This window comes from Odocoileus virginianus, chromosome 23 (genome assembly GCF_023699985.2).
Source record: "Odocoileus virginianus isolate 20LAN1187 ecotype Illinois chromosome 23, Ovbor_1.2, whole genome shotgun sequence".
In the NCBI taxonomy this organism is placed as follows: Eukaryota; Metazoa; Chordata; class Mammalia; order Artiodactyla; family Cervidae; genus Odocoileus; species Odocoileus virginianus.
The window spans coordinates 35,992,453-36,018,489 of NC_069696.1; the positions used below are offsets into that span (position 1 = coordinate 35,992,453).

Below are 26,037 nucleotides of genomic sequence, written 5' to 3' on the forward strand. Positions count from 1 at the left end.
ATTTAATCAGAGACACAGTCTAATATTTAGGTTTACTGATGTTCATCACAGCATGCATGCAATAATGAATTCTGAGTATCCTTTATTCTAAGACTCACATTTTGAGTAAGTTAGTCCCTCACACTTGGGGCTTCCCCAATGGCTCAGTGGATAAATAATCTGCCTGTAATCTAGGAACAGGAGAAGAAGGTTTAATTCCTGGGTTGGGAAGATACCAACCACTCCAACATCCTTGCCTGGAGAATCCCATGGACTTAGGAGTCTGGCAGGCTACGGTCCAAAGGGCAGCAAAGAGTTGGACATGACTGAGTGACTACACACACAAGACTCACATTTTGGCTTTTAAACGTTGCTGAGGGGACTTCCCTGGTGGTCCAGTGGCTAAGACTCTGAGCTCCCAGTGCAGGGGTCCTCGGTTTGATCCCTGGTCAAGGAACTAGATCCCACATGCTGCAACTAAGACCCAGCACAGCCACATAAATAAATATTAAAAAAAATAAAAGTTTCTGAAACTAGGATGAATCTTCTATGTCATATACAAGTTTAAAGCATAATTTTTCCAAAAAACTTTTGAATTAATAGCAGATCTTACAACCAACAGTTACTCAGAATCAAGTAAACATGCTCAATTCAGTTCAGTTGCTCAGTTGTGTACGACTCTTTGCGACCCCATGAACTGCAGCACGCCAGGCTTCCCTGGCCATCAACAACTCCTGGAGCTTGCTCAAACTCATGTCCATTGAGTCGGTGATGCTAGCCAACCATCTCATTCTCTATTATCTCCTTCTCCTTCCACCTTCAATCTTTCCCAGCATCAGGGTCTTTTCCAATGAGTCAGTTCTTTGTTTGCATCAGGTGGCCAAACTATTAAGAGTTTCAGCTTCCACACCAGCCCTTCCAATGAATATTCAGGCTTGATTTCCTTTAGGATTGATTGGTTGGATCTCCTTGCAGTCCAAGAGACTCTCTTAAGAGTCTTCTCTAATGACACAGTTCGAAAGCATCAATTCTTTGGGGTTCAGCTTTCTTTATAGTCCAACTCTCACATCTATACATGACTACCAGAAAAACCACAGCTTTGACTAGACGAAAGGGTCTTTGTCAGCAAAGTGATGTCTCTGCTTTTTAATATGCTGTCCAGGTTGCTCACAGCTTGTCTTCCAAGGAGCAAGCGTCTTTTAATTTCATGGCTCAATGCAACCTAAATGTTCAACAGTAGGGGGTGATATAATGAAAGACCTTTATAATGAAAGTCATTAAAAAAATTAAGTTACCAGGAATATCAATGGGGCTTCCACAGTGGCTCAGATGGTGAAGAATCTGCCTCCAATGCAGGAGACCTGGGTTTGATTCCTGGGTAGGGAAGATCCCCTAGAGAAGGGAATAGCTACCCACTCCAGTATTCTTGCCCGGAAAATGCCACTGACAGAGGAGCCTGGTGGGCTACTGCCCATGGGGTTGCAAAGAGTTGGACACAACTGAGCGACTAAGACTTTCAATTTCAGGAATATCAATAATATGGGACAGTGGTCATGATACAATAATGAATGAAAAAGCTGGATACAAAGCTGTGTAAGTAATTTTCTAATTAACAAAACAAGTATGGACATGCACACAAGGATCCATGCAATGGAAGGGCATAATACCAAAAGTTAACATTTCGTGGTGATGGCATTATAGGTGGTTTTCTTTTTATTTTCAATTAATTTTTAACTGAAGTATAGCTGATGTACAGTGTTTCAGTATACAACAAAATATTCACAATTTTTTAAAGTTATATCTCATTTACAGTTATTATGAAGTATTGGCTGCATTTCTTGTGCTGTATGATAAATCCTTGTTGTTACTGTTGTTCAGTTGCTCAGTAGTGTCTGACTGCGACTCCATGGACTATAGCGCGCTAGGCTTCCCTGTCCTCCTCTATCTCCTGGAGTTTGCCCAAACCCATGTCATTGAGTCAGTGGTGCCATCCAACCATCTTGTCCTCTGTTGTCCCCTTCTCCTCCTATCTTCAATCCTTCCCAGCATCAGGGTCTTCACCAATGAGTTCTCTTTGCATGAGGAAGCCAGAGTACTGGACTGTCAGCTTTAGCATTAGTCCTTCCAATGAATATTCAGGGTTGATTTCCTTTAGGATTGACTGGTTTGATTTCCCTGCTGTCCAAGGGACTCTCAAGAGTTTTCTCCACAATTTGAAGGCATCAATCCTTCAGCACTCAACCTTTTTTACTGTCCAACTCTTACATCCATATATGACTACTGGAAAAACCATAGTGTTGACTATACAGACCTTTGTAGGCAAAGTAATGTCTCTGCTTTTTAATATACTGTCTAGGCTTGTCACGGTTTTTCTTCCAAGGAGCAAGTATCCTTTAGTTTCATGGCTGCAGTTACCATCTGCAGTGATTTTGGAGTCCAAGAAAATAAAATCTGTCACTGTTTTCATTGTTTCCCCATCTATTTGCCATGAAGTGATGGAACTGGATGCCATGATCTTTTTGTTTTTTTGAATGCTGAGCTTTAAGCCAGCTTTTTTACTCTCTTTCACCTTCATCAAGAGGCTCTTTAGTTCCTCTTCGCTTTCTGCCACAAGGGTGGTGTCATCTGCATATATAAGGTTATTGATATTTCTCCTGGAAATCTTGATTCCAGCTTATGCTTCATCCAGTCTGGCATTTCACATGATGTACTCTGCATGTAAGTTAAATAAACAGGGTGACAATATATAGCCTTGACATACTCCTTTCCCAATTTGGACCCAGTCCATTCAAAGTGGTCTGGTATTCTCATATCTTGAAGAATTTTCCAGTTTGTTCTGAACTACACAGTCAAAGGCTTTAGTGTAGTCAATGAAGCATATATTTTTCTGAAATTCTCTAGCTTTTTCTATGATCCAATGGATGTTCGCAATACGATCTCTGGTTCCTCTGCCTCTTGTAAATCCAGCTTGTACATCTGTAAGTTCACATGCTGTTGAAGCCTAGCATGAAGGACTTTTAGCATTATTTTGCTAGCATGTAAAATTGTGCAGTACAATTTTGAATTCAATTGTGCAGTACAATTTTGAGTACAATTGTGCGGTAATTTGAATGTTCTTTGGCATTGCCCTTCTTTGGAACTGAAATGAAAATTTACCTTTTCCGGTCCCGTGGCCACTGTTGTTTTCCAAATTTGCTGGCAAATTGACTGTAGCACTTTCACAGCATCATCTTTTAGGATTTGAAATAGCTGAGCTGAAATTCCATTACCTTCACTAGCTTTGTTCATAGTGATACTTCCTAAGGCCCACTTGACTTCACACTCCAGGATATCTGGTTCTAGGTGACTGATCACTCTATCGTGATTATCTGGGTCAAGAAGATCTTTTTTGTACAGTTCTTCTGTGTATTCTTGCCATCTCTTCTTAATATCTTCTCCTTCTGTTAGGTCCATACCATCTCTGCCCTTTATTGAGCCTATCTTTGCATGAAATGTTCTCTTAGTACCTTTAATTTCCTTGAAGAGATCTCCAGTATTTCCCACTCTATTGTTTTCCTCTATTTCTTTTCATTGTTCACTTAAAAAGGCTTTCTTCTCTCTCCTTGCTATTCTCTGGAACTCTGCATTCAGATGGTTGTATCTTTCCTTTTCTCATTTGCCTTTTGCTTCTCTTCTTTTCTCAGTTATTTGTAAGGCCTCGTTTGCCTTATGACAATCATTTTGCCTTTTTGCATTTTTCTTGGGGATGGTTTTGATCACTGCCTCCTGTACAATGTTATGAATTTCTGTCCATAGATGTTCTGGTACTCTATCAGATCGAATCCCTTGAATCTATTTGTCATTTCCACTCTATAATTATAAGGGATTTGATTTAGGTCATACCTGAATGGCCGAGTGGTCTTCCCTACATTCTTCTATATCCTTGTAGTATATTTATTTCATACATAGTAGTTCGTACTTCTTAATCTCCTACCCTATCTCCTACCTTAGATTAATCTCCTACCCTATCTCCTACCTTAGATTAATCTTCTACCTTAATCTCCTATCTTGTGTCTCCCTCCCCTTCCCTCTCCCCACTGATAATCATTAGTTTGTTCTCTGTATCTGTGAATCTGTTCCTGCTTTATGTTCACTAATTTGTCTTACTTTTTAGATTCCACATATAAGTGATATCATACAGTATTTGTCTTTCTCTGACTTATTTCTTGTACTTATTTCAAGTACATCCATGTTGTTGCAGATGGCAAAATTTCATTCTTTTTTTATGGCTGAATATTACTCCATTGTGTATATGTACAGATATCGCATCTTCTCTATCCATTCATTCATTGAAGGATACTGAGGGTGCTTCCATATCTTGCCAATTATAAACAATGCTTCTATGAATACTGGGGGGTGTATGTATCTTTTCAAATTAGCCTTTTCTGTTTTTTTTTCAGATAAATACCCAGAAATAGAACTACTATAAAATATGGCAATAGAACTATACAACAGCTTTTAGTTTTTAGAGAAACACCCATACTGTTTTCCATAGTGACCTCTCTGATTTATATTCCCACCAACAGTGGACAAGGGTTCTCTTTTCTCCATTTATTCACCAACATTTGTTAACTGTGGTCTTTTTGATGATAGCCATTTTGACAAGTGTGAGGTGATATTTGGGGCTTCCCTGGTAGCCCAGCTCATGAACAGCCCACCTGCAATGCAGGAGACCCCAGCAGAAGACCATGGTTTGATTCCTGTGTCGGGAAGATAACTTGGAGCAGGGATAGGCTACCTACTCCAGTATTCCTGGGCTTCTCTGCTGGCTCAGACGGTAAAGAATCCGCCTGTAGTGCAGGAGACCTGGGTTGGGAGGAAAGCCTGGAGGGAGGCCTGGCAACCCACTCCAGTGCTCTTGCCTGGAGAATCCCCATGAACAGAGGAGCCTGGTGGGCTGCAGTCCACGGGGTCACAAGAGTTGGACAAGACCGAGTGACATATGCATGAGGTGTTATTTCACTGTGGTTTTAACTTACACTTCTCTGATGATTAATGATGTTGAGCATCTTTTCCTGTGCCTGTTGCCCATTTGTGTATGTCTTCTTTGCAAAAATTTCTATCCAGACTTTCTGTTCATTTCTAATTGTTTTTTTTTTTTTTTTATGTTGAGTTAGATGAGCCAAATTTATTTATGCTGGATATTAATCCCTTATCAGTCGTATCATTTGCAAATATTTTCTCCCATTCAGTAGGCTGTCTTTTTGTTTTTGTTGATGGCTCCCTTTGCTATGCAAAAAATTTTAAGTATAATTAGCTCCCACTTATTTATTTTTGCTTTTATTTCCTTTAGGAGACAGATCCAAAAAAATACTGCTACAATTTATGTCAAATAGTGTTCTATGTTTTCTTCATATATCAAATTATTTTAAAAGACTTTTCAGCTCTTGATTTATCATGCCCATGACTGCATTCATTGCACTATTCTATAACTGTTTACTCTTGATAAATCCCTGAGAGCACAGAGCTATACACAAGAAGTGAATTTATACTTTTGTCATCCAGCAAGTCACACTGCATGACCGACAACTGATGATTTAAAATGTATTATTAATACAGTATCCAATTTACAAAAAGCTTAAAATCAGAGTGCTGCTTCTTTTGTTGCTCTTTACATAATTTATGCATGCCTTTGGTTTCAAACTGATGAATCATCTCATTTCAGTCTGCTATTTAGAGGAACACTGAATAATTATGATAAAAATGGTAGCAAAGTAAAGTAGCCCCTCTTAAAATAGTTTTTTGTTGTTTTAAAAAAGAATAGGTTTATATTGAGAAAAAAATGCAAAGAGCTAGTGACAGATCTTTGAAGTAGAATCCTTGGAAATGTCCCTAAAGCAAAAGAACAATGTAAGACTGTATAAGACTGTAAAAAGGATACCGAAAAGGAAGATTCAGAAAAAAAAGCATATCAAGACACTTAAAAAGATTCTCTGCTTGATCAAACTTTAGTCAGACCCCTGGACCTTCTCCTAAGCCTATCTATGCATTTCTTTGTAAAATCCAGTTTTAGTAAGAAACTTGCTAAGTCAGCTTAGCAGAAACCATTTCCCCTCTCATTATATGATCATTCTGGACATCCGATCAAGTTCTGAATTCTCCACCATCCCCCAAGTGATGTCTAATCACTCATGTCTGTCTTCAGCAAGAATCCTATTAGGTCAGCTCACTCAGAATCCCCCTTTACCCCTGATGTTCCCTCTTGGTAACTTCCTACTCACTGATCTCCACTCTGCTCCTTGGTGATGAATTCCCACGTGTCCATGCAGTATTCAGAGAAGCCTCTAATCTCCCTCTCCACTGCAAGACCCCACTGCAGTGGTCTCTATACCTTAAATAAAGGTACCCTCTTCAACAAGTGTCATGAAATTTTTTTTTAAGAACTCAGAAGCAAAATATAAATACTAGCTGATGAATTTATGTAATAAAGAGAAAGAGTAAAATATAAGTAACACAATATATAAAGAGCTGGAGCCTTGGAAACAGCCCTGTAGCAAAAAAAAAAATTCCGTCATGTATGATAGTAAAATTTCCTCAGATTAAAAAATTAGGGTTACTAAATAAATAGTAAAAGTATGAGGTGCATTATAAACACCAGCTAATGAACTTATATAATGAATAAAGGAAGGCACAAAATACACATGGCTGAACATTTCTCCTGGTAGGCAAACTGAAAAAGCACAAAAGACAAGGATAAATATTAACTTTCAGGATATAACTATCTCATTCTTTGAGACAAAATGCCCAGTTTAATTTTCTTTTCAAAACATGGAAATGGGCATCTGCTTTAAAAATTACTATGAAGTCCACACATTTCTCATCTTGTTAAATAATTTATTCTTTATATTATTAAACCTCATTTGTTAAGTATAATTTTACCAAAGAAGAGTACATTTGCTGAAATACTAGACTGCTTATTTGTTTTTGTTTTGTAAGTAGCATATGGAATTAGAACAGTTGATCAATCATTTGCATAGTCATGGTTATAAATCCCTTTACCCTGTAACTAATTCTGAGATCTATTCTCTTTCAGACTACAATCTAGGTGAAAATGTAATGCTTTCAGACTACAACTCAGTTAAAAATGTAATTCTTGAGGCTCTGTGTGAAAATGGGAAAATTTGAGATTATATGTAAGATTAAAAGCAATAAAATATGGCAGGAAGATTTTAAAACTGAAATCTTTCCTCCTCAGCACTCCTTGCTTCCTTTCCCTACTTTATTTTTCTTCACAAACCTTATCACTTTCTGACAGGTTATTTATTTTACATATTAATAAGTTCCTTGTTTGCTTCCTCATGCTGAAAGCAGTGATTTTTGTTATTTTGTTCACTGCTAAAGTCCCAATGAACAGGACAGTGTCTCATATATAGTATGGGTTCCATAAATATTTTCCAAATGAATGAATGAGCACTCTAATGCTATCAAAAGGAAATAAAAATTATTTTTAATTGTTAAAAATAATTAATAAAAATTAATAGTCTGCCCATGTCAAACTGATTCAAAAAATTAGGATAATTTATAACCATGAGAGAAAATGAATGAACTGATGACTTAGTCATCCACTTGTGAAAAATAAAATACCGTATCTAGTACAATCATTTGGAAGGTCTGAATCCCCATAACAGTCAATATCTCTTAGTGCATTTCAAATTCAGTGTTTATAAAAGCAAGGATAACTCTTCACTGGAGGGTGAAACTCTGCAAATTAACTAAGATAAGTAAGTGAGTAAAATTTTCAGTCATGAGCTATTTACTTCCATCTCATAAGCAGCGTATTAATTCTCTCTGCAACCTTCCTCCCCAAGACTTTAGTATAAACACTTGCATTTCTACAGGAAAAGAAGATTTCATTCTGAACATATAACTTTTCCACCTTTCTAGTGAATCATCCTCTTTCACTGTCTTCATTAGAGTTGAAGCAACCTACTTAAATAACAGAGTTCAATCAAATAAAGCTTTTTAAAAATCCACACTTCACTTTACTGCATAATATTCTTTTTCCAAATATGTAAAAGAATGCTGGTACTGAAGATTTTCCAGACCTTCCCACAGTCCTTATGAATTAGACATCATGAAGGTGCCAGTAATAAGGAAACCCGGGTCCTAATCCTAACTCTGCTACTAATCCAAGCTTGTACACTTACCAACACGTAATGATGACACTGTTTCAGGGTTAGGCTCTTTGATCTCAATCTCATGAAGCAAGATGGCACCTGAGAATGGACCCTGCTTCCCAGGATATTATCCTATCTTCTTTTGGGTCCACCCCTCTTCACAGAGCCCAGGGTGAGGCAGGGCTGAGGCATCTGAGAGATCTTTCATTCTGAAAGACCTCATCAGATTGGTATGACAGGCTGTTGCTGAACTCTCTTACATTCAGTATTTTAGGATATTCAAAATTTCTTAGGGGGCTACCAAAGTAAAACATCCAGCTCAAAAGCAACAAAGGCACACATCACCTTTGTATGAGAGTGACAGAGCCAGGTATATATAGTACAATGGTTAAGTGCTTGGGCTCTGAATTAGTAGACCTAAGTTTGAATCCTAGTTTCACCACTTCCTAGCTGTGTGATCCTGAAGCAGCTTGTTGATCATCTTTGAGCCGCCATCATAAAATGGGTAAAACAATATAGGTTTATATGTAGGGATATGCTTATAATAAGGATCAAAGAACTAATATACTTAATGCAGTCAGCAAAGAAGCTAGTGCAGACCAGCTTAATAATACTAGCTATTATCAGCAGTATCTCCACAACTAACACTCTCTTGGCATGGAGAAGGCTCCACTGGCAGGAAAGGCACTGCTTTTGAAAGCAGGGGGAAAAGGGGGGCTACAAGGAAGGATAATTAAGTAAAGCAATGATGAAAATTTCCAAATATTTTGACTGAGATCTGAAAGGAGGTGGATTATTATAATGATAAATACAAGCATATCTCATTTCATTGCACTTTGAAGATACTGCATTTTATACAAATTGAAAGTTAGTGGCAACCTGTGTTGTCAGGGATCGTTAGCATTTTTTAGCAGTATTTTAAATTAAGGTACCTATGTTGTTTTTTTAGACATAATGCTATTGTACACTTAACAGTCAACAGCATAGTGTAAACGTATGCACTGGCAACCTGAAAACTTCTTACTTTATTGTGATATTCACTCTACTGTGGTGATCTGGAACCAAAATCACAGTATCAGGTGTGCCTGTACTATACTCTGAAAGCAAAGAAAATGGCGATGTATACATTATTGTGACTGTTTGCCTTAATTCATTGTTGTTGTTGCTTAGTCATTAAGTTGTGTCTGACTCTTTGCATTGGAAGAGAGAGTCTTAACTACTGGACCACTGGCGAAGTTTCTGTGCCTGACTCTGCAATCCCATGGATTTAGCCTGACAGGCTCCTCTGTCCATGGGATTTCTTAGGCAAGAATACTAGAGAGGGTTACCATTTCCTACTCCAGGGGATATTCCCGATCCAGGGATGGAACTTCTGTCTCCTATATCAGCAGGTAGATTCTTGACCGATGGGGCTTCCCTGGTAGCTCAGTTGGTAGAATCTGCCTGCAATGCAGGAGACTGTGGTTTGATTCCTGGGTTGGGAAGATCCACTGGAGTATTCTTGGGCTTCTCTTGTGGCTCAGCTGGTAAAGAATCTGCCCATAATGGGGGAGACCTGGGTTCAACCTCTGGGTTGGGAAGATCCCCTGGAGAGGAGAAAGGCTACCCACTCCAGTCTTCTGGCCTGGAGAACTGCATGGACTGAATAGTCCATGGGGTTGCCAAGAGTTGGACACGACTGAGCGACTTTCCCTTTCACCCGGGAAGCCTTTCTTAATTCATACACACCCTCTTTCGTCCTTTGATGTGTTTGCTATCACCATAGTTTTCTCACATGTAAACCTAAAAGAATCAATAATTTGACACATTTCAGAAACATATTTAATGGAACACCTTTAGCTGAGGAAATGGTAAGGATTTCATTCCCTTCAGGTTATTAAAACTAGGACAGTAACTATACAAACACAAGGATCTACAAATATTATCACATATATGCACCCCAAGAAACTCCAACAGCACAATACTTAGCTTAGATAGTATTCAGTAAATTAAACCAAGCATTACTGTCACATATGATAATTTACAAAGTTTCATTTTTTTTCCTGGCAATAAAATCATGACAAGCATCGTGGGAAATAAAAAGGTAAGTACCAAAACTTCTCCAACAAATAGCTCAGCAGATCATCTGGAAGATAGAAACATCACATTTTTTAGCCATTTTTCAAGAACCTGCATAATATTATCAATATTTAGTTTAGGTCACTTAGGTTAAAAGGCATAATTTCACCTGTTTTATTCTCCTCACTGATTCTCTACCTACCTTCTGACAATTCTGGTGGCTCAATGCCATTGTGCACCCACTCTCTATCACAGTCTTTTACCATTTCTTTGCCACTACTTGGCTTTTCCCTTTCCTTCTCTGAGCCTCTTTAAGAAAATCACAGATGTTATAGAATGTTAGTGTGTTTTCAGATCAGAAAAGAGGCAAATGATTCCGAGAGGCAACTGTCCGAGAATCCTAAGTGGTCAGGAATGAACGAAATTTCAAAACTGCCGATTTCCAATTCAAAACCTTCTTTCTAACTTAACATATTCCCCATTACTAGTCTTTGAGTTCTCTTCTTATAAAATACTCCTTTATTACACACCTGTATTCACCTCTTGCCAAAGCAGAAGACTCAGGTTTGATCCCCGGCCTGGGGAGATCCCTTGGAAAAGGAAATAGCAACCCACCATCATTCTTGCCTAGGAAATCCCATGGCCAGAGGAGGCTGGTGGGCTACAGTCCAGTTCAGTCGCTCAATTGGATCTGACTCTTTGAGATCCCATGAACTGCAACACACCAGGCCTTCCTGTCCATCACGAACTCCCAAAGTTTACTCAAACTCATGTCCATTGAGTCAGTGATACCATCCAACCATCTCATCCTCTGTCATCCCCTTCTCCTCCCGCCCTCAATCTTTCGCAGCATCGGAGTCTTTTCAAATGAGTCAGTTCTTCCCATCAGATGGCCAAAGTATTGGAGTTTCAGCTTCAGCATCAGTCCTTCCAAGGAATATTCAGGCCTGATTTCCTTTAGGATGGACTGGTTGGCTCTCCTTGCAGTCCAAGGGACTCTCAAGAGTCTTCTCCAACACCACAGTTCAAAAGCATCAATTCATCGGCACTCAGCTTTCTTTATAGGCCAACTCTCACATCCATACATGACCACTGGAAAAACCATAGCTTTGACTAGATGGACCTTTGTTGGCAAAGTAACGTCTCTGCTTTTTAATATGCTGTCTAGGTTGGCCATAACTGTTCTTCTAAGAAGCAAGCATCTTTTAATTTCATTGCTGCAGACACCATCCGCAGTGATTTTGGAGACCCCAAAATAAAGTCTCTCACTCTTTCTGTTGTTTCCCCATCTTTTTGCCATGAAGTGATGGGCCTAGATGCCATGATTTTAGCTTTTGGAATGTTGAGTTTTAAGCCAACTTTTTCACTCTCCTCTTTCACTTTCATCAAGAGGCTGTTTAGTTCTTCACTTTCTGCCATAAGGCTGGTGTTATCTGCATATCTGAGATCATTGATATTTCTCCTGGCAATCCTAATTCCAGCTTATGCTTCATCCAGCCCAGCATTTCTCATGATGTATTCTGCATATAAGTTAAATTAGCAGGGTGACAATATACAGCCTTGATGCATTCCTTTCCCTATTTGGAACCAGTCTGCTATTCCAAGTTCAGTTCTAACTGTTGCTTCCTGACCTGCACACAGATTTCTCAAGAGGCCGGTCAGGTGGTCTGGTATTCCCATCTCTTTCAGAATTTTCCAGTTTGTTTTGATCCACACAGTCAAAGGCTTTGGCATAGTCAATAAAGCAGAAATAGATGTTTTTCTGGAACTCTTGCTTTTTTGATGATCCAAGGGATGTTGGCAATTTGATCTCTGGTTCCTCTGCCTTTTCTAAATCCAGCTTGAACATCTGGAAGCTCATGGTTCATGTCCTGTTGAAGCTTGGCTTGGAGAATTTTGAGCATTACTTTTCTAGTGTGTGAGATGAGTGCAATCATGTGATAGTTTGAGCAGTATTTGGCATTGCCTTTCTTTGGGAATGGAATGAAAACTGACCTTTTCCAGTCCCGTGGCCACTGCTGAGTTTTCCAAATTTGCAGGCATACTGAATGCAGCACTGTCACAACATCATCTTTTAGGATTTGAAATAGCTCAGCTGGAATTCCATCACCTCCACTAGCTTTGTTCACAGTGATGCTTTCTAAGGCCCACTTGACTTCACATTCCAGGATGTCTGGCTCTAGGTGAGTAATAATCATACCATCATGATTATCTGGGTCGTGAAGATCTTTTTCATATAGTTCTTCTGTGTATTCTTGCCACCTCTCTGTTAGGTCCATACCATCTGTCCTTTATTGTGCTAATCTTTGCATGAAATGTTCCCTTGGTATCTCTATAATATTCTTGAAGAGATCTCTAGTCTTTTCCATTCTATTGTTTTCCTCTATTTCTTTGCACTGATCACTGAGGAAGGTTTTCTTATCTCTCCTTGCTATTCTTTGGAACTCTGCATTCAAATGGGTATCTCTCTCCTTTTCTCCTTTGCTTTTCACTTATCTTCTTTGCACAGCTATCTGTAAAGCTTCCTCAGAGCCATTTTGCTTTTTACATTTCTTTTTCTTGGGGATGGTCTTGATTCCTGTCTCCTGTACAATGTCACAAACCTCCATCCATAGTTCTTCAGGCACTCTGTATATCAGATCTAATCCCTTGAATCTATTTGTCACTTTCACTGTATAATTGTAAGGGATTTAATTTAGGTCATACCTGAATGGTCTAGTGGTTTTCCCTACTTTCTTCAATTTAAGCCTGAATTTGGCAATAAGGAGTTCATGATCTGAGCCACAGTTAGCTCCCGGTCTTGGGTCTTGTTTTTGCTGACTATATAGAGCTTCTCCATCTTTGGCTGCAGAGAATATAATCAATCTGATTTCAGTATTGACCATATGGTGATGTCCATGAGCAGAGTCTTCTCTTGTGTTGTTGGAAGATGGTGTTTGCTGTGACCAGTGCGTTCTCTTGGCAAAACTCTGTTAGCCTTTGCCCTACTTCATTCTGTACTCCAAGGTCAAATTTGCCTGTTATTCCAGGTGTTTCCTGACTTCCTACTTTTGCATTCCAGTCCCCTATAATGACAAGGACATCTTTTTTGGGTGATAGTTCTAGAAGGTCCTGTAGGTCTTCACAGAACTGTTTAACTCAGCTTCTTCAGCATTACTGGTCAGAGGAAAGACTTGGATTACTGTGGTATTGAATGGTTTGCCTTGGAAACGAACAGAGATGATACTGTCATTTTTGAGACTGTATCAAAGTATTGCATTTCAGACTCTTTTGTTGACTATGATGGCTATTCCATTTCTTCTAAGGGATTCTTGTCCACAGTAGTAGATGTAATGGTCATCTGAGTTAAATTCATCCATTCCAGTCCATTTTAGTTCACTGATTCCTAAAATGTCGACATTTACTCTTGCTATCTCCTGTTTGACCACTTCCAATTTGCTTTGATTCATGGACCTAACATTCCAGGTTCCTATGTAATACTGCTCTTTACAGCATCGGACTTTGCTTCTATCACCAATTACATCCACAAGTGGGTGTTGTTTTTGCTTTAGTGTGGCGCTGGAATGGCTGTGAGGAGGTAACCCACGTCCAAGGTCAGAGAAGCCCCAGCAAGACTGTAGGTGCTGGAGTGGCAGCTGCGTGGTGCTGCAGAGGCTGTGAGGAGATATCCCACGTCCAAGGCAAACAAGCCCCAGCAAGATGGTAGGAGGGGCGAATTTGCATTTAGAGTCAAACCCCATTCCCGCCAGAGATGCTTAGAGGGCTCAAACAAACTGTGTGCACATCGGGACCCAGAGACCCCACAGAGACCGAGACAGAACTATTTGAGTATATCCTGTGGATGTATGGGTCTGCAGTAGACTGCTGCAAGGGCAGGGGCTCTGGGTGCAGCATACTTGGGTATGGCATAAGCCCTCTTGGAGGAGGTCGCCATAACCCTACCATAGAGCTGCCAGAACTTACAGGATTGGAAACAGACTCTTGGAGGGCACAAACAGAACCTTGTGTGCACTAGGACCCAGGAGAAAGGAGCAGTGACCCCACAGGAGACAGACCCAGACTTGCCTGGGAGTTTCCAGGAGTCTCCAGCAGAGGCGTGGGTCATGGTGGCCTGCTGCAGGGTTGGGGGCACTGAATGTAGCAGTACATGCATGCGATCTTTTGAAGGAGGTCACCATTATCTTCATTACTTCCACCACATTTTTTTTTTTTTAATGTAGCTCAGTCGTGTCTGACTCTTTGCAACCCCGTGAACTGTAGCCTACCAGGCTCCTCCCTCCATGGGATTCTCCAGGCAAGAATACTGGAGTGGGTTGACATTTCCTTCTCCAGGGCATCTTCCCAACCCAGGGATTGAACCTGGGTCTCCTGCATTGCAGGCAGACACTTTAACCTCTGAGCCACCAGGGAAGCCCAGTTTGGATACATTGGAGAAATGGCAGCCCAATCCAGTGTTCTTGCCTAGAGAAGCCCAGGGATGGCGGAGCCTGTTGGGCTGCCGTCTATGGGGTCGCACAGAGTCAGAGGACTGAAGCGACTTAGCAGTAGCAGCAAATAGCAGGAAGGGAACACAGCTCCACCCATCAACAGAAAATTGGATTAAAGATTTACTGAGCATGGCCCCGCCCATCAGAACAAGACCCAGTTTCCCCCTCAATCAGGCTCTCCCATCAGGAAGCTTCCATAAGCCTCTTATCCTGCCCTCAGAGGGCAGACAGAGTGAAAATCAGAATCACAGAAAACTAACCAATCTGATCACACAGACCACAGACTTGTCTAACTCAATGAAACTATGAGCCATGCCATATGGGGCCACCCAAGACAATGGGTCATGGTGGAGAGTTCTGACAAAATGTGGTCCACTGGAGAAGGGAATGGCAAACCACTTCAGTACTCTTGCCTTGAGAACCCCATGAACAGTATGAAAATGGGCTACAGTCCACACGGTTGCAAAGAGTCGGACAGGACTGAGCATACATACAGGCACTCACCTAAAATCAAGAATTCCCTTAAACCCAAATAGGTGTTTTCCATTCTAACCATATTCAAATATTTTCTGAATGGGATCATCTACCATAAAGAATGATAGGGTTTATCTTTATTTTTGGTTGTTTTGTAATTTCTGCATCTGATACTTAGAAGTACAAAATGGTGTCATGGGTTGAATTGTGTCTCTCTAAAATAAATGCTGAAATTTTAATCCTAACACTATGAATTTGATCTTATTTGGAAATAGGTCTTTGTAGATGTTAAGATGAGGCCATTAGGATGGGCCCTAATCCAACATGACTGGTGTCCTTATAAGAAGAGAGACATTTGAACATAGACATAGAAGGATAGCAGCCATGTGAAGTAGAGGCAGAGACTGAGTTATGTTACTATAAGCCAAATACTGCCTGGCGCCACCATAAGTTGGAAAACACAAGAAAGGATCGTCTCCTATAGGCCTTGGAAGGAGCATGGCACTGCCAACATTTTGATTTTGGACTTCCAGCTTCCAGAACTATGAAAGAATAAACTTGTCATTTTAAGCCACCAAGTTTGTAGTACTTTGTTACAGTAGTCCTAGAAACTAATACAGACAGTGAAGGCGTAACTTTTCTAATTCCATTAGACAGTATTAGCATTATATTTAAACAGTCATTTAAAACTAAGCTATTCCTAAGTGCACATTACTTCAACAAGAAAAAAAATCTCTACTTTTGGCTTTTCTTACATGATGGAATTAAAAGTCAAATACTCATTGTCAATTCATATTTCAAGTGGATTAATTTGGTTTTCAAAAAAGCAATGATTGATAAAATGTTTAATAGTTTAGCAGTCCCCAAAAGAGGTGCAGAGCACTGTGCCCTTCATTCACTCCTTCAATCAACGACTCAAATGAAGAACATGCTTACTTGTTATTAGTTGGTCCTGTTGCCAAGACATCGGACTGTAACTTTGGAAAAAATCCTTGCTCATATTTGCCTTGACCAATTTTCATATCAAGTAGATGTGGGTGGATTGCAGTGTGATCCATTTTCATCAGTCGCTGCTCAATTGACTGGGCTATAAATTAAATTTATAGTATGTTAGAAACATTTCATTGGCTAAACCTTAAAAGATAATGCTTCCTCTACTCATGCAGTGACAAGAAACTCAATCTTTGTGATAGTCTGAAATTAATTTTTACAAAAGCTTTTCAGAAATCAGTATAATGTAAGTATAAAAAGGTTAGTTTTACGTAAATACTAGAAGATGAATTCTCATACTATTTTCTGCATTTGGCAAAAGCAGGGCAGTGGGGTTAAAAAACAATCTATAATTTTAGTACTGAAACAGTTTCCCATGAGTGGGAAATTCATATTCTTAATGAAAATATGGTTCTAAGTACAATATTAAAGAAAATGATGGCAAATAAAATATCTTCCTTGAGCTGAAAGACAAAATTAGGGAAGGTAAAAGCAAGCACTGTAGCCCTATGTTACTTTATTTCTTTTTGCAAAGATCCACTAAATATTCATGCTTTTCCACTTGTAAAAAACAAGGAACTGTGTAAAGTTTATTACCTTCACTTTTAGCAACAGTCACATTCTCATTAGGAGTTATTTAAAAGTGTTCATTAGATCAAAATGGGTAATGCAGAGAAAAATAAAATGAGCAGGCATTTAGAAAATGTCCAGAGAATAAAAAACTGCCATTTCAAGAATACATAGGCCAGAGTTAAAAAATAGACATTACTCAATATTTTTATTTTAAAACCACTGAAAGTTGGGAGATACTTCAAAGGCTCAGGAAAGAAACAGTGAACTATTTCTCTGGTTTAAAAAAAAATCTGATCTTAAATGTCTTTATCAATTGAATTTTTTTTTTTTTTTTTTTTTTTTTTATAATCAGATCTTTATTTAAAAATCCAATCTGCCAACTTAGCGTTTTCCACCAACTCGAGGAGCAGAAACCTTCACAGGCTTCACAATCTTTTGCTTAGGTGCTGCCTTTGTGGGAGCCTTTGCAGCAGCCATTGCTGTCTTTTTAGATGCTTGCTTAGCCTTTTTTGCTTCCTTGGCAGCCCTGATAGCTTGTTCTCGTTGAGCCTTCCTAACTTCAGGTTTCTGATTCCTCTTGGCCATTATATCAGCAAGAGAGGCACCAGTTATGGCCCTCTGGAATTTGACTGCACGGCGAGTTCTTTTCTTTTGAATTTCTTCCGACTGTCCTTTTTTGTGTTTTCTTCTGTAGAGGACAGTCCAGTTGATCTGACGAGGATTCCTCTTGGAAAGGAATGCCGACTCACATTTTGCATTAAGAAACTGGAAAACCTTCCCGTCGGTTCGGGCGTAGCGCCTCCCGTGTCCTGGGTAGATCTTGTACCCGCTGAAACTGCACAGCTCGACCTTCATTGCTGCTAGCGCTGGGGAAAAGGCTATCAATTGAATTTATAAGAGAAAACATAATACTCGTAAACCAAGGTTAGGTCCTCCATCCCTTACCTAGAGATTACTGCAGGGGAGGGCAAGCAGTACCTGTGTCTGTGTGATAAACAGACACATCGTGGGCACTGCTAATCTTGGGATCTGAGAGAAATAAAAAGGTATTTTCTTATACATATTTCATAGAATCAGTTTACTCTGCCACATTCAATACCAGCAGATTGAGTACTGCTGGTTCTTCTCCATATATATTCTAAAGAAAATCTTTTGGGGTGGGAAGAGGTGTGTGAATGACACATTTCACTCTTGTCAAAAGAACCTACTTAAGATCATCTTATGTGAGATCGACGCCTCCCAGCCAGTGTTTGTGTTTGCAGCATTAAAGAGATGTGTACAGAAGGCATTATTACACTAAACTTCGAAGTGTGAGACATCTACTTTAAGCTCTCCTAATTTTTCTTTATAACTCACATGACTTTATCCAAAACTTTAAAAAATTTCATTTTAATGTGTAACTTTTAACTTCTCTCAAAATATAGTCCATATATTCTAGACTGGGCCAAAGGGTGTCATGCTTTAATGTGTATGTGAAGTCGCTCAGTCGTGTCTGACTCTGCGACCCCATGGACTGTAGCCTACCAGGCTCCTCTGTCCATGGGCTTTTCCAAGCAAGAGTACTGGAGTGGGTTGCCATATCCTTCTCCAGAGGATCTTCCCCACCCAGGGATAGAACCCAGGTCTCCTGCACTGCACACAGACGCTTTACCGTCTGAGCCACCAGGGAAGTCACTTGCTTTAGTGTGGTGATATTTAATTTTCAATGATGCCCTCTGACTTTCCACAACAGTATATATATTCTTAATGGTTCCTAATATCTATAAAACACAATTGGGTTTAGGCAAATAATGCTTAGATTCATGGTGTGGAATTCCCTGAAGTCCCTGTCAATTTTATATTCCATGAACTACTACAAAATTCCACCTCTGCCAAGAAGTGCTTCTACTCTCACAAAAGGAAAAAAAGAAAAGTAGCATTAGTTTTTCTGCTGGATTTAAAATGATAGAAAAACCCATCTGATATTGAGTTATTCTCCTTTAGTTAGGAAGCTCTGTAGAAACAAAAATCACGATTCACAATTAATTATCTGGGTTTATAAGATTGCCTCAGGGAGCATAATGCAATGTTACATTTCAGTGATTATACCATCAGTGAATACTGAACATTCAGAAATTATTAAATGCCTGCTTCAAGAGGTCATAGGCCTGTTGTTAGACTTTCAAGGGTATGTGCCAAAACTCATTTTCTGTGATGGGTAAGGAATAGAAAACTGCATTACTAGCAACTTGGTGTCTTTCTGCAAAGTAATCATGAGGTTCTGGTGCCACAATATCAGCAGCAGATAGCCTCTGCCTAAAGCATTCACCTGCAAATCAAAATTCTTTTTAGTTAGAGGCAAAACAGAAACAACAGCAAAACAACAAAGGACCAAAAAAAAGATACACAATAAAATTCAATGTCAACAACAAAAATCCCAATCTCCACAGCTTCTGTTGGGGCTGGGATGGGGGTGAGGGTGAGGTAAGTCTTTTAAAAGACAAAAATCTATTATCTTTTACCTGATAAAAGAAATAACTGTACTCATGAGAGAAAAGATATAGTCACAGTCAATTGCCTCCCTTTAAAGAAAGTCTTAGTTCCTGGGAGACTATTCCTAAACTTAGTTTAATATCTTTTATATATGGTAAATCTATAATGGTACATTTTTAAGAGTATTACATAATTTTTGTGATGACAGTATGAGTACCAAGCTCTGAGAGGTGAACAATCTATTTTAATTGAAAACATTTTCTAGAAGCACACAAATAAAGCAATCGGTACTTACCTTCATTTTAAAAATTCTCTCAGGAAGGGAGGAATAAAATTTGTTCAACAAGGCATTATACTATTTACATGGTTACTAAAGCACTGAAAGCCATACTACTCTCTGAACAAGCATAGACAATTTTGATCACTTTGCTCCCCCAACTTTCAGAAACAGAGGCAACTGTCACTTCCTAAAGGGCTCCAAGGATATATCCTCATAAGTGGGATATAACAGAATGATGTTTCCTCAAGTTATCAGAAACCTCTGAAGGCTACACAAGAGACATCATTTATATACTTCTTTCCTTAAAACATGCAACAGTTACAGCATCACCACACTCTTGTAACTCAGAAAAGTGAAAGTGAAGTCGCTCAGATTCTTTGCGACCCCGTGGACTGTAGCCTACCAGGCTCCTCCGACCATGGGATTCTCTAGGCAAGAATACTGGAGTGCATTGCCATTTCCTTCTCCAGGAGATCTTCCCAATCCAGGGATCGAACCCAGGTCTCCTGCATTGGAGGCAGATGCTTTAACCTCTGAGCAACTCTGCTCTACCTCAAATGAAGTGAGAAAGGCAAGCAACAGAGGCAGAGCAAAGAAAATCCACAGCTGCTGCTTTTTGCTCAAAAAAAAAAAAAGAAAAAGAAAAAAAAGAAGGTTGCTCTCAAACAGCTTCTACACTTGAAGGGGAAGAAATAAAAGGAAGGGGCACTCAAGTGGTAAAAGTCAGTTTATTGGCTGAGAAATGAACTAAGAAAGAGTTAGGAACCGGGTATGAAAGTATAAAACTATGTGGACTGGTACATTTTACATGTTTATTTATTGAATGAACAGCTTAATGTTTTAAGACTCCAGGTGCTAGAATCAGTCAAACTCTGGTTCAAATCAGGGTTCCACCAACCACTAGCTATGCAATCACAAGCAAGTGACTTTACCTTTAAGTTTTCTCAACTGTAAGATGAAGGCAGCAGTAAAACAGACAGTAAAATGTGTCTACACCTCCTCATTATGATCAAATGCAAAAATGCACATAAAACAGCAAGAGTATGCACTCAGTAAACACTATTAATATGATTATTTATTTAACTGACTATAGTATTACACTGCCAGACAAGACTGGCCAAGACTCATAATTCTCTGAGAGAAAAACTAACATCAGGGTTGGGAATCTCTCATTTGAATACGAGAATCTAGAGGTTTAATTTCAATAGATGAAGCTATTTCAATTAATGGTACCACTAAAGTAAATAGTTTTAATTATGTAAATTAGGTAGCAACTCAAATTTACTATGTTAAATTAATACTATTTTCCTTGGATGAAGAGAGAAAAAAAAGCAAAAAAAAAAAAAAAAAAAGCAAAATAAGCAGCAAGACAAAAATTAATATTTTTTCATTAAGGTAATAAAGAGAATAAGACAGAAATTACAGCAACCTAATAGTTTTATTCCATTCAGTTTGTTACTGTTTTTCATCCTCTGAAGGAAGAGGAATGTCAAGTGGGAACAGGACAGACATTAGCTCACAAAACAGAATGAAACAAAACTACAGAAAGCATCTCTTGATATAGCACAAGGATTAACCAGGAAGTCTAAAACCGAAAAATAATTTTGTGGTTTATAAGGTCAACAATGTGTAAAAAGAAATGATCATGGATTTTAAGTTAGTTTTAAAAGGCATGATAAATGTACCTGCTTCTTTTAAAGTGCTGCATTTCTGATAAATAGATGTCCTCAAGGTGGGTGCCCTTACATTATACAGTCTTATCTTCTCAATCCGAGAGTCAAAGACTCGAAGCAAAGGATCTTTCTCCTCCCATTGAGACATAATTTTGTTATCAATAAAGGTGGCAAACATCTGTGTTTCAATGAAGCGTGAAAGAAATGGCAGGTACGGCTCTGGCTGATCAGACAGGAAGGAAGCCTGTAATGAGAGAATCAGGCAATTAGTGCAAAGAGATCATCTCAATACTACATGATAAACCCCAAAATTACCTGTTGCTAAGGTCATTCCTTTTCAATCTTATAACACGCAAAACTAATGTATGAAATTCAAAAATCCTTAAAACACCACTTTTTCCCTCCTATCTTCTAAATTCATGGAATTTAGGTCACTTAAGTCATTAACGCTGCTCCTACCTTTCAAAACTGATTTACGTTCTGGTCCTCATGACCATCACGCAGAAAAGAGAGCATTGTTAATGAAAGATAGTGGATCAGTCACTACATGAACGTCAATTATTCTCTTCACTTGCCATTAAATTTGACACCTTTTCCCCAGTGAGCTGTAATTTTTTCCACTCTCTATTCCTAGACTATGCCAAATACCTCCAAGTCATAAGGCAGCCAGGTGATTAATGGATACAGTAATAGCATTAATATATACATAAGCAATACTCTTAAAAAAAAACCAACAATATGGAATTTGTGCTTATAAGTAAAATCATCTGTTCTTCAAGTAGATGTTTTCCTAGGTGCCCACAGTTAGAAACTGATGGATGAGTACTAATTCAAGATCAAACTCTATCCAGACCTGTGCTGACAGAACAGTCTGGCCTTAACCACTAAAAAAAGCACCGCCTGGAAAACCATCCAAAGCAAGCCAAGCCTGTGGAAAACATGTACAATCAGCCACATGTCCCTGTTACCAGCTTGTCTGCTTGCATGGAATGGCTCAGGAAATAGTAATCAGCTTCTAATTCAAAGGGTTCATTTCTTTCCTTTGACTCTTCAAGGTCCATGCATGTAGAGGAATTCTAGTCACAACTTGGCACCAGCTAAAATTTGGAAGTGGACTACTATTTCAGCTACTGGGATGCATCTGCTTTTCATTCTTTTGATTGGGTGCAATGTGGCAAAAGCCAGAAGGGGAAAGGTGGAAGTATATGTTCTGACCTATGATTACTCTCCTTAATACTCATAGCTTCCTTCCAGCATATTTATTTAGGAAACAAATTCTGATATTTAGGATGTCTTTGACAAACTTCCTTACAGAAATCCATTTATTCAATTTAAGTGCCTTCGTAGCTTAGATGTAGTCACACAAATCCAAATAGCCAAAGAATGGTTCATAGCCAAAGAAGTCAGCTTACCTCTTAAAAAGTTATTTTAGAGATAAATATCAACTTTACTTTTCATAGAACAAACAGCCTTTTTTCCTAAATGGACCAAATATCTGGCTTTTTGATATTCAGATCCTTGTGGGCTATATGACTTTAAGTCAGCAAAGACTTGGCTTGCAGGACTAGTATGTGATAGTTCTGTAAATTTTCCTAGTGAAAAATGAGATGATTACAAGCTTTCTGGAATCCAACATGAAACTTTCATTTCTCTAGGGGTTATATAAAAAGAATTCCATTTATAGTTTGAAGCTACATAAAGATTAAGAGGAAGAATGTACCAGTGCTTGATTTAGAAAATAATTTGAATTGCTACAAAGATAAATCATGAGTATACACAGATTAGTTCCAAGCTGGCCAGGAAAAAATGTGGAGAAATGGTTAAGCTTAATGAGAAAGGAACCTAACAGCAGGAATACATTTGGGTAGGTGAAGGTCTCTTAATTTATTAAAGAAGTTTTCTCTAACATAAAATGGATCAGAACCTAACTGTTAAATGTGGTTTATATAACTATCTAAAAAAATATCTGATGAAATCAGGAAAAAAATCTTTTATACTACCCACCTTTACAGAAATTTTTGTTAATACTTATTTGGCAGATGCTCCAAGATTGTAGATTAGTCTCTTGGAACATATTAGCTTCTCTGAGAGGTCTTCCATGACACAAAGATACCATTTAGCAAAAAGCCATAATTTATTCTAATTGCACATCATGCCTTGGCAACCATAAAGGCAGGGGACTGAACTACACCCTAGTGACCTGAAAGAGTTAATGTACACCCCTAAGTGCTTTTGTCCTGGGCAGGGAGGATAGTGGTGGGGGGAAGAAATCTGGTGAATATGTCCAGAAAAACTAGCAGAAGAACATAGTAGACCTTAGAAAGAAGCTTCAACTTCAGCAGGACAATCAAAAGCTAGTATCACTTTCTGTCTTCCTTTTCTGATACTTCGGAACACAGTCTAATAGTCATAAAACCTCATTTTTCTCATAAAACCTCATTTTTTCTCTTTTGATGCTGAGATAAAAATTTACCTTCTGAAAGTAAACTGTTTGTTACCTTTATTGGGCAAGTTGTGACTTCACTGTGGGATGAAGACAATGATCTAAGGATTTATTAGAAAGGAATAGGCTTCATTTAACTAGACTTGATCCTAAAATATGAGTAAATAAACTCTTACAAGGTGAGGTAGTATTAACAGATTTGAAAAATGAATGAAATTAAAGAGCTTCAATATCAAGTATCTTCAAAATATAGAAAATTTTAAAATGACATTAGAGGCAATTTAATACATGATTCAGTGAGCAGCTTAAATGAGCTAGTTCATTTACTTTCCTGTGAAATTATTTTATCTATTATAAAATAGTGGTTAAAAAAGGTTCTTAAGGGGAAGGGTGGGGAGAAAATCTGTATTTTAAAAAAGTTAACAAAATAAACAACATATACTATTAAGAACCACAAAAAGGGAAACTCTGGTTCTTTTTACTTTATCAAAGTTCTGCATCTGTTCCCGGTTGGTCAGCCAGGATTCCAGGTCCTGGGCAGTCTGAATCACAAACGCTTCATAATCTGCAAACATCTGTGTAAAGCGGTTGGCAAAGACCTCTCGGAGCTGGACATTGAGCTGGTAGTCCCTCAGTTCTGCCTCTTCACACTGCAGTTTTAAGTCTTTTTCTTTTTCACTCAGAGAGGCAGAGAGGTCCATTTTTTCCACAGTCACACCAGTCCGCTTGGCCAGAGCCTGGAGACGGGCTATGGTTTCGTTGCCCTTCAGTAACTCATACATGCTGATGCTATTTGCAGAGACGTTGCCATTCTTCTTGTCATTGACCAAGTCTTTCAGAACCAGATTCTTGAGCTTGGTGGCACTCTCACTGCAATGTAGACTGCCCTCAGGAGGGATCCCAAACTGAAGAAGAACTTCAGAGAGTTCCTGGATAAAATCTACTTTATTGGGGAACTGTGGAAATTCTTCAGGCAACTCAATAAAATGGTTGTCAATATCTACAAAACACAAGTTAGCCTGAAAGAGAAAAAAGAAATACAAAGGTTTTAAAGTAAAGCAAAATTATGTTCTAAAATATTCTTGCCAGCCATTATTAACAAAACCACAGGTTTCTACAGCCTTTTATGCTAACCTTCTCAGAGTTAAGAATTTTTTATTCTTTAAAAATAAATCTCTGTTGCCAGCATTTTCCCCTATGCAAAGGAATATTTTATCTCTAACATATATATAAATTATTTTCCCCAGGTCTCATCAGTTTATTATAATTGATGAGCATATGACTCTGCAATATATGGCATCCAGTAAGTATTCCTTAAACAGGTAAAAATGCACAGATTCATAGTACCTTACAAACAGAAGGCACAGGGTAAAATAAAATGCTCACTGAGCTTGAACTTTCTATGCCATTCCACTGCTCTAACAGCATTTATAACTTAGAATTAATAATTGCTAAAATTTAGCAGCCACAGTACCCCAAAATGGAAAGAAATTGGCAAAGAGCATTACAGTTCACAAAAAATCCACAAATTTTCACTTTATCAAAAATTAGCTTCAATCTCTTACATGGCAAGACCATTTCAGAAGCCAGGACAAAGAACAGGAGGCAGAGAGGGGTGGGGTTAGTGCCGAGAGAAAGGTAAGTGACCCTTGAGTAATTCAGACTTGACTTGAATATTTTTGAGTCAAGGAAAAGAAGAGGTTGAAATAAGAGAAAATGGCCTTTTTTTTTTTTAGTTTGCTTACACTCAAGATTTTGAATTAAAAGACTTTTAAATATCTTTCAAGTAGATAAATAAAATTCAAGGGGCAAAGTACCTGCATAAAATTTGGATTATCCCTCAGGTACCTGATGACAATATATGCAAAAACAGCATTTTACCTTTATTGTTCATACCCTCTTAGTCAGAACAAGCTTGTCAGAGTAAAGGAAAACTGGGCTCCTAAATTGGGGGGGAGGAGGAGGGCAAGGTAGCCCATCACATAAAACTGATCCTGACTGCATTAGCATGCATAAGGTGAAGTCAGTAAACAGAATAGGAAGTCTCACCTTATACTTCCCTCTACCTGCCCCCCAACAATGCCCCCAAGGTCAACAAAGACAGAATTCACACTGTCCTTTGATCTTGAATGCTAATGTCCCTTGTAGCTAAGTCGGTAAAGAATCTGCCTGCAATGCAGGAGACCCAGGTTCAATCCCTGGGTTGGGAAGATCCTCTGGAGAAGGAAATGGCAACTCACTCCAGTATTCTTGCCTGGAGAATCCCATGGACAGAGGAGCCTGGCAGGCTATAGTCCATGAGGTTGCAAGTGTCGGACACGACTTAGCGACTAAACCACCACCACCAAGATGAAAAAAGGAGAGCAAACAATTGGGTCTCTGTTATTCTCTTTTGATCCCTGCTCTTCGTGTTAGATACTGATAAGCAAGAAGTACAGCAGAGTTCCAAATT

General features: G+C 38.8%; 2 protein-coding genes and 1 non-coding gene across 5 annotated transcripts in view; all 3 read right to left on the reverse strand.

Moving 5' to 3' along the window:
- The window catches only part of DENND5B (DENN domain containing 5B), a 219,297-nt gene that overhangs the window by 51,906 nt on the left and 141,354 nt on the right, over positions 1-26,037 (reverse strand). For all 3 annotated transcript variants that reach the window (XM_020879840.2, XM_070453894.1, XM_070453895.1), the window contains 3 exons: positions 24,068-24,604; positions 21,155-21,386; positions 16,091-16,241 (listed from right to left, as the gene is read on the reverse strand). In XM_020879840.2, the coding sequence (XP_020735499.1) occupies positions 16,091-16,241; positions 21,155-21,386; positions 24,068-24,604 (920 nt within the window). The remainder of the gene's footprint in view (positions 1-16,090; positions 16,242-21,154; positions 21,387-24,067; positions 24,605-26,037) is intronic.
- TRNAC-GCA (transfer RNA cysteine (anticodon GCA)) lies at positions 14,532-14,603 on the reverse strand. The gene has a single exon. It is a non-coding gene; the product is annotated as a tRNA-Cys (tRNA).
- LOC139030619 (large ribosomal subunit protein eL24) lies at positions 17,065-17,613 on the reverse strand. The gene has a single exon (XM_070453896.1). The coding sequence runs from the start codon at positions 17,570-17,572 to the stop codon at positions 17,099-17,101; it is 474 nt and encodes a 157-aa protein (XP_070309997.1). The 5' UTR covers positions 17,573-17,613; the 3' UTR covers positions 17,065-17,098.

Coding starts and splice junctions, on each gene's coding strand:
- LOC139030619 (XM_070453896.1), bottom strand. CDS start 17,572: ATGAAGGTCGAGCTGTGCAGTTTCAGCGGGTACAAGATCTACCCAGGA.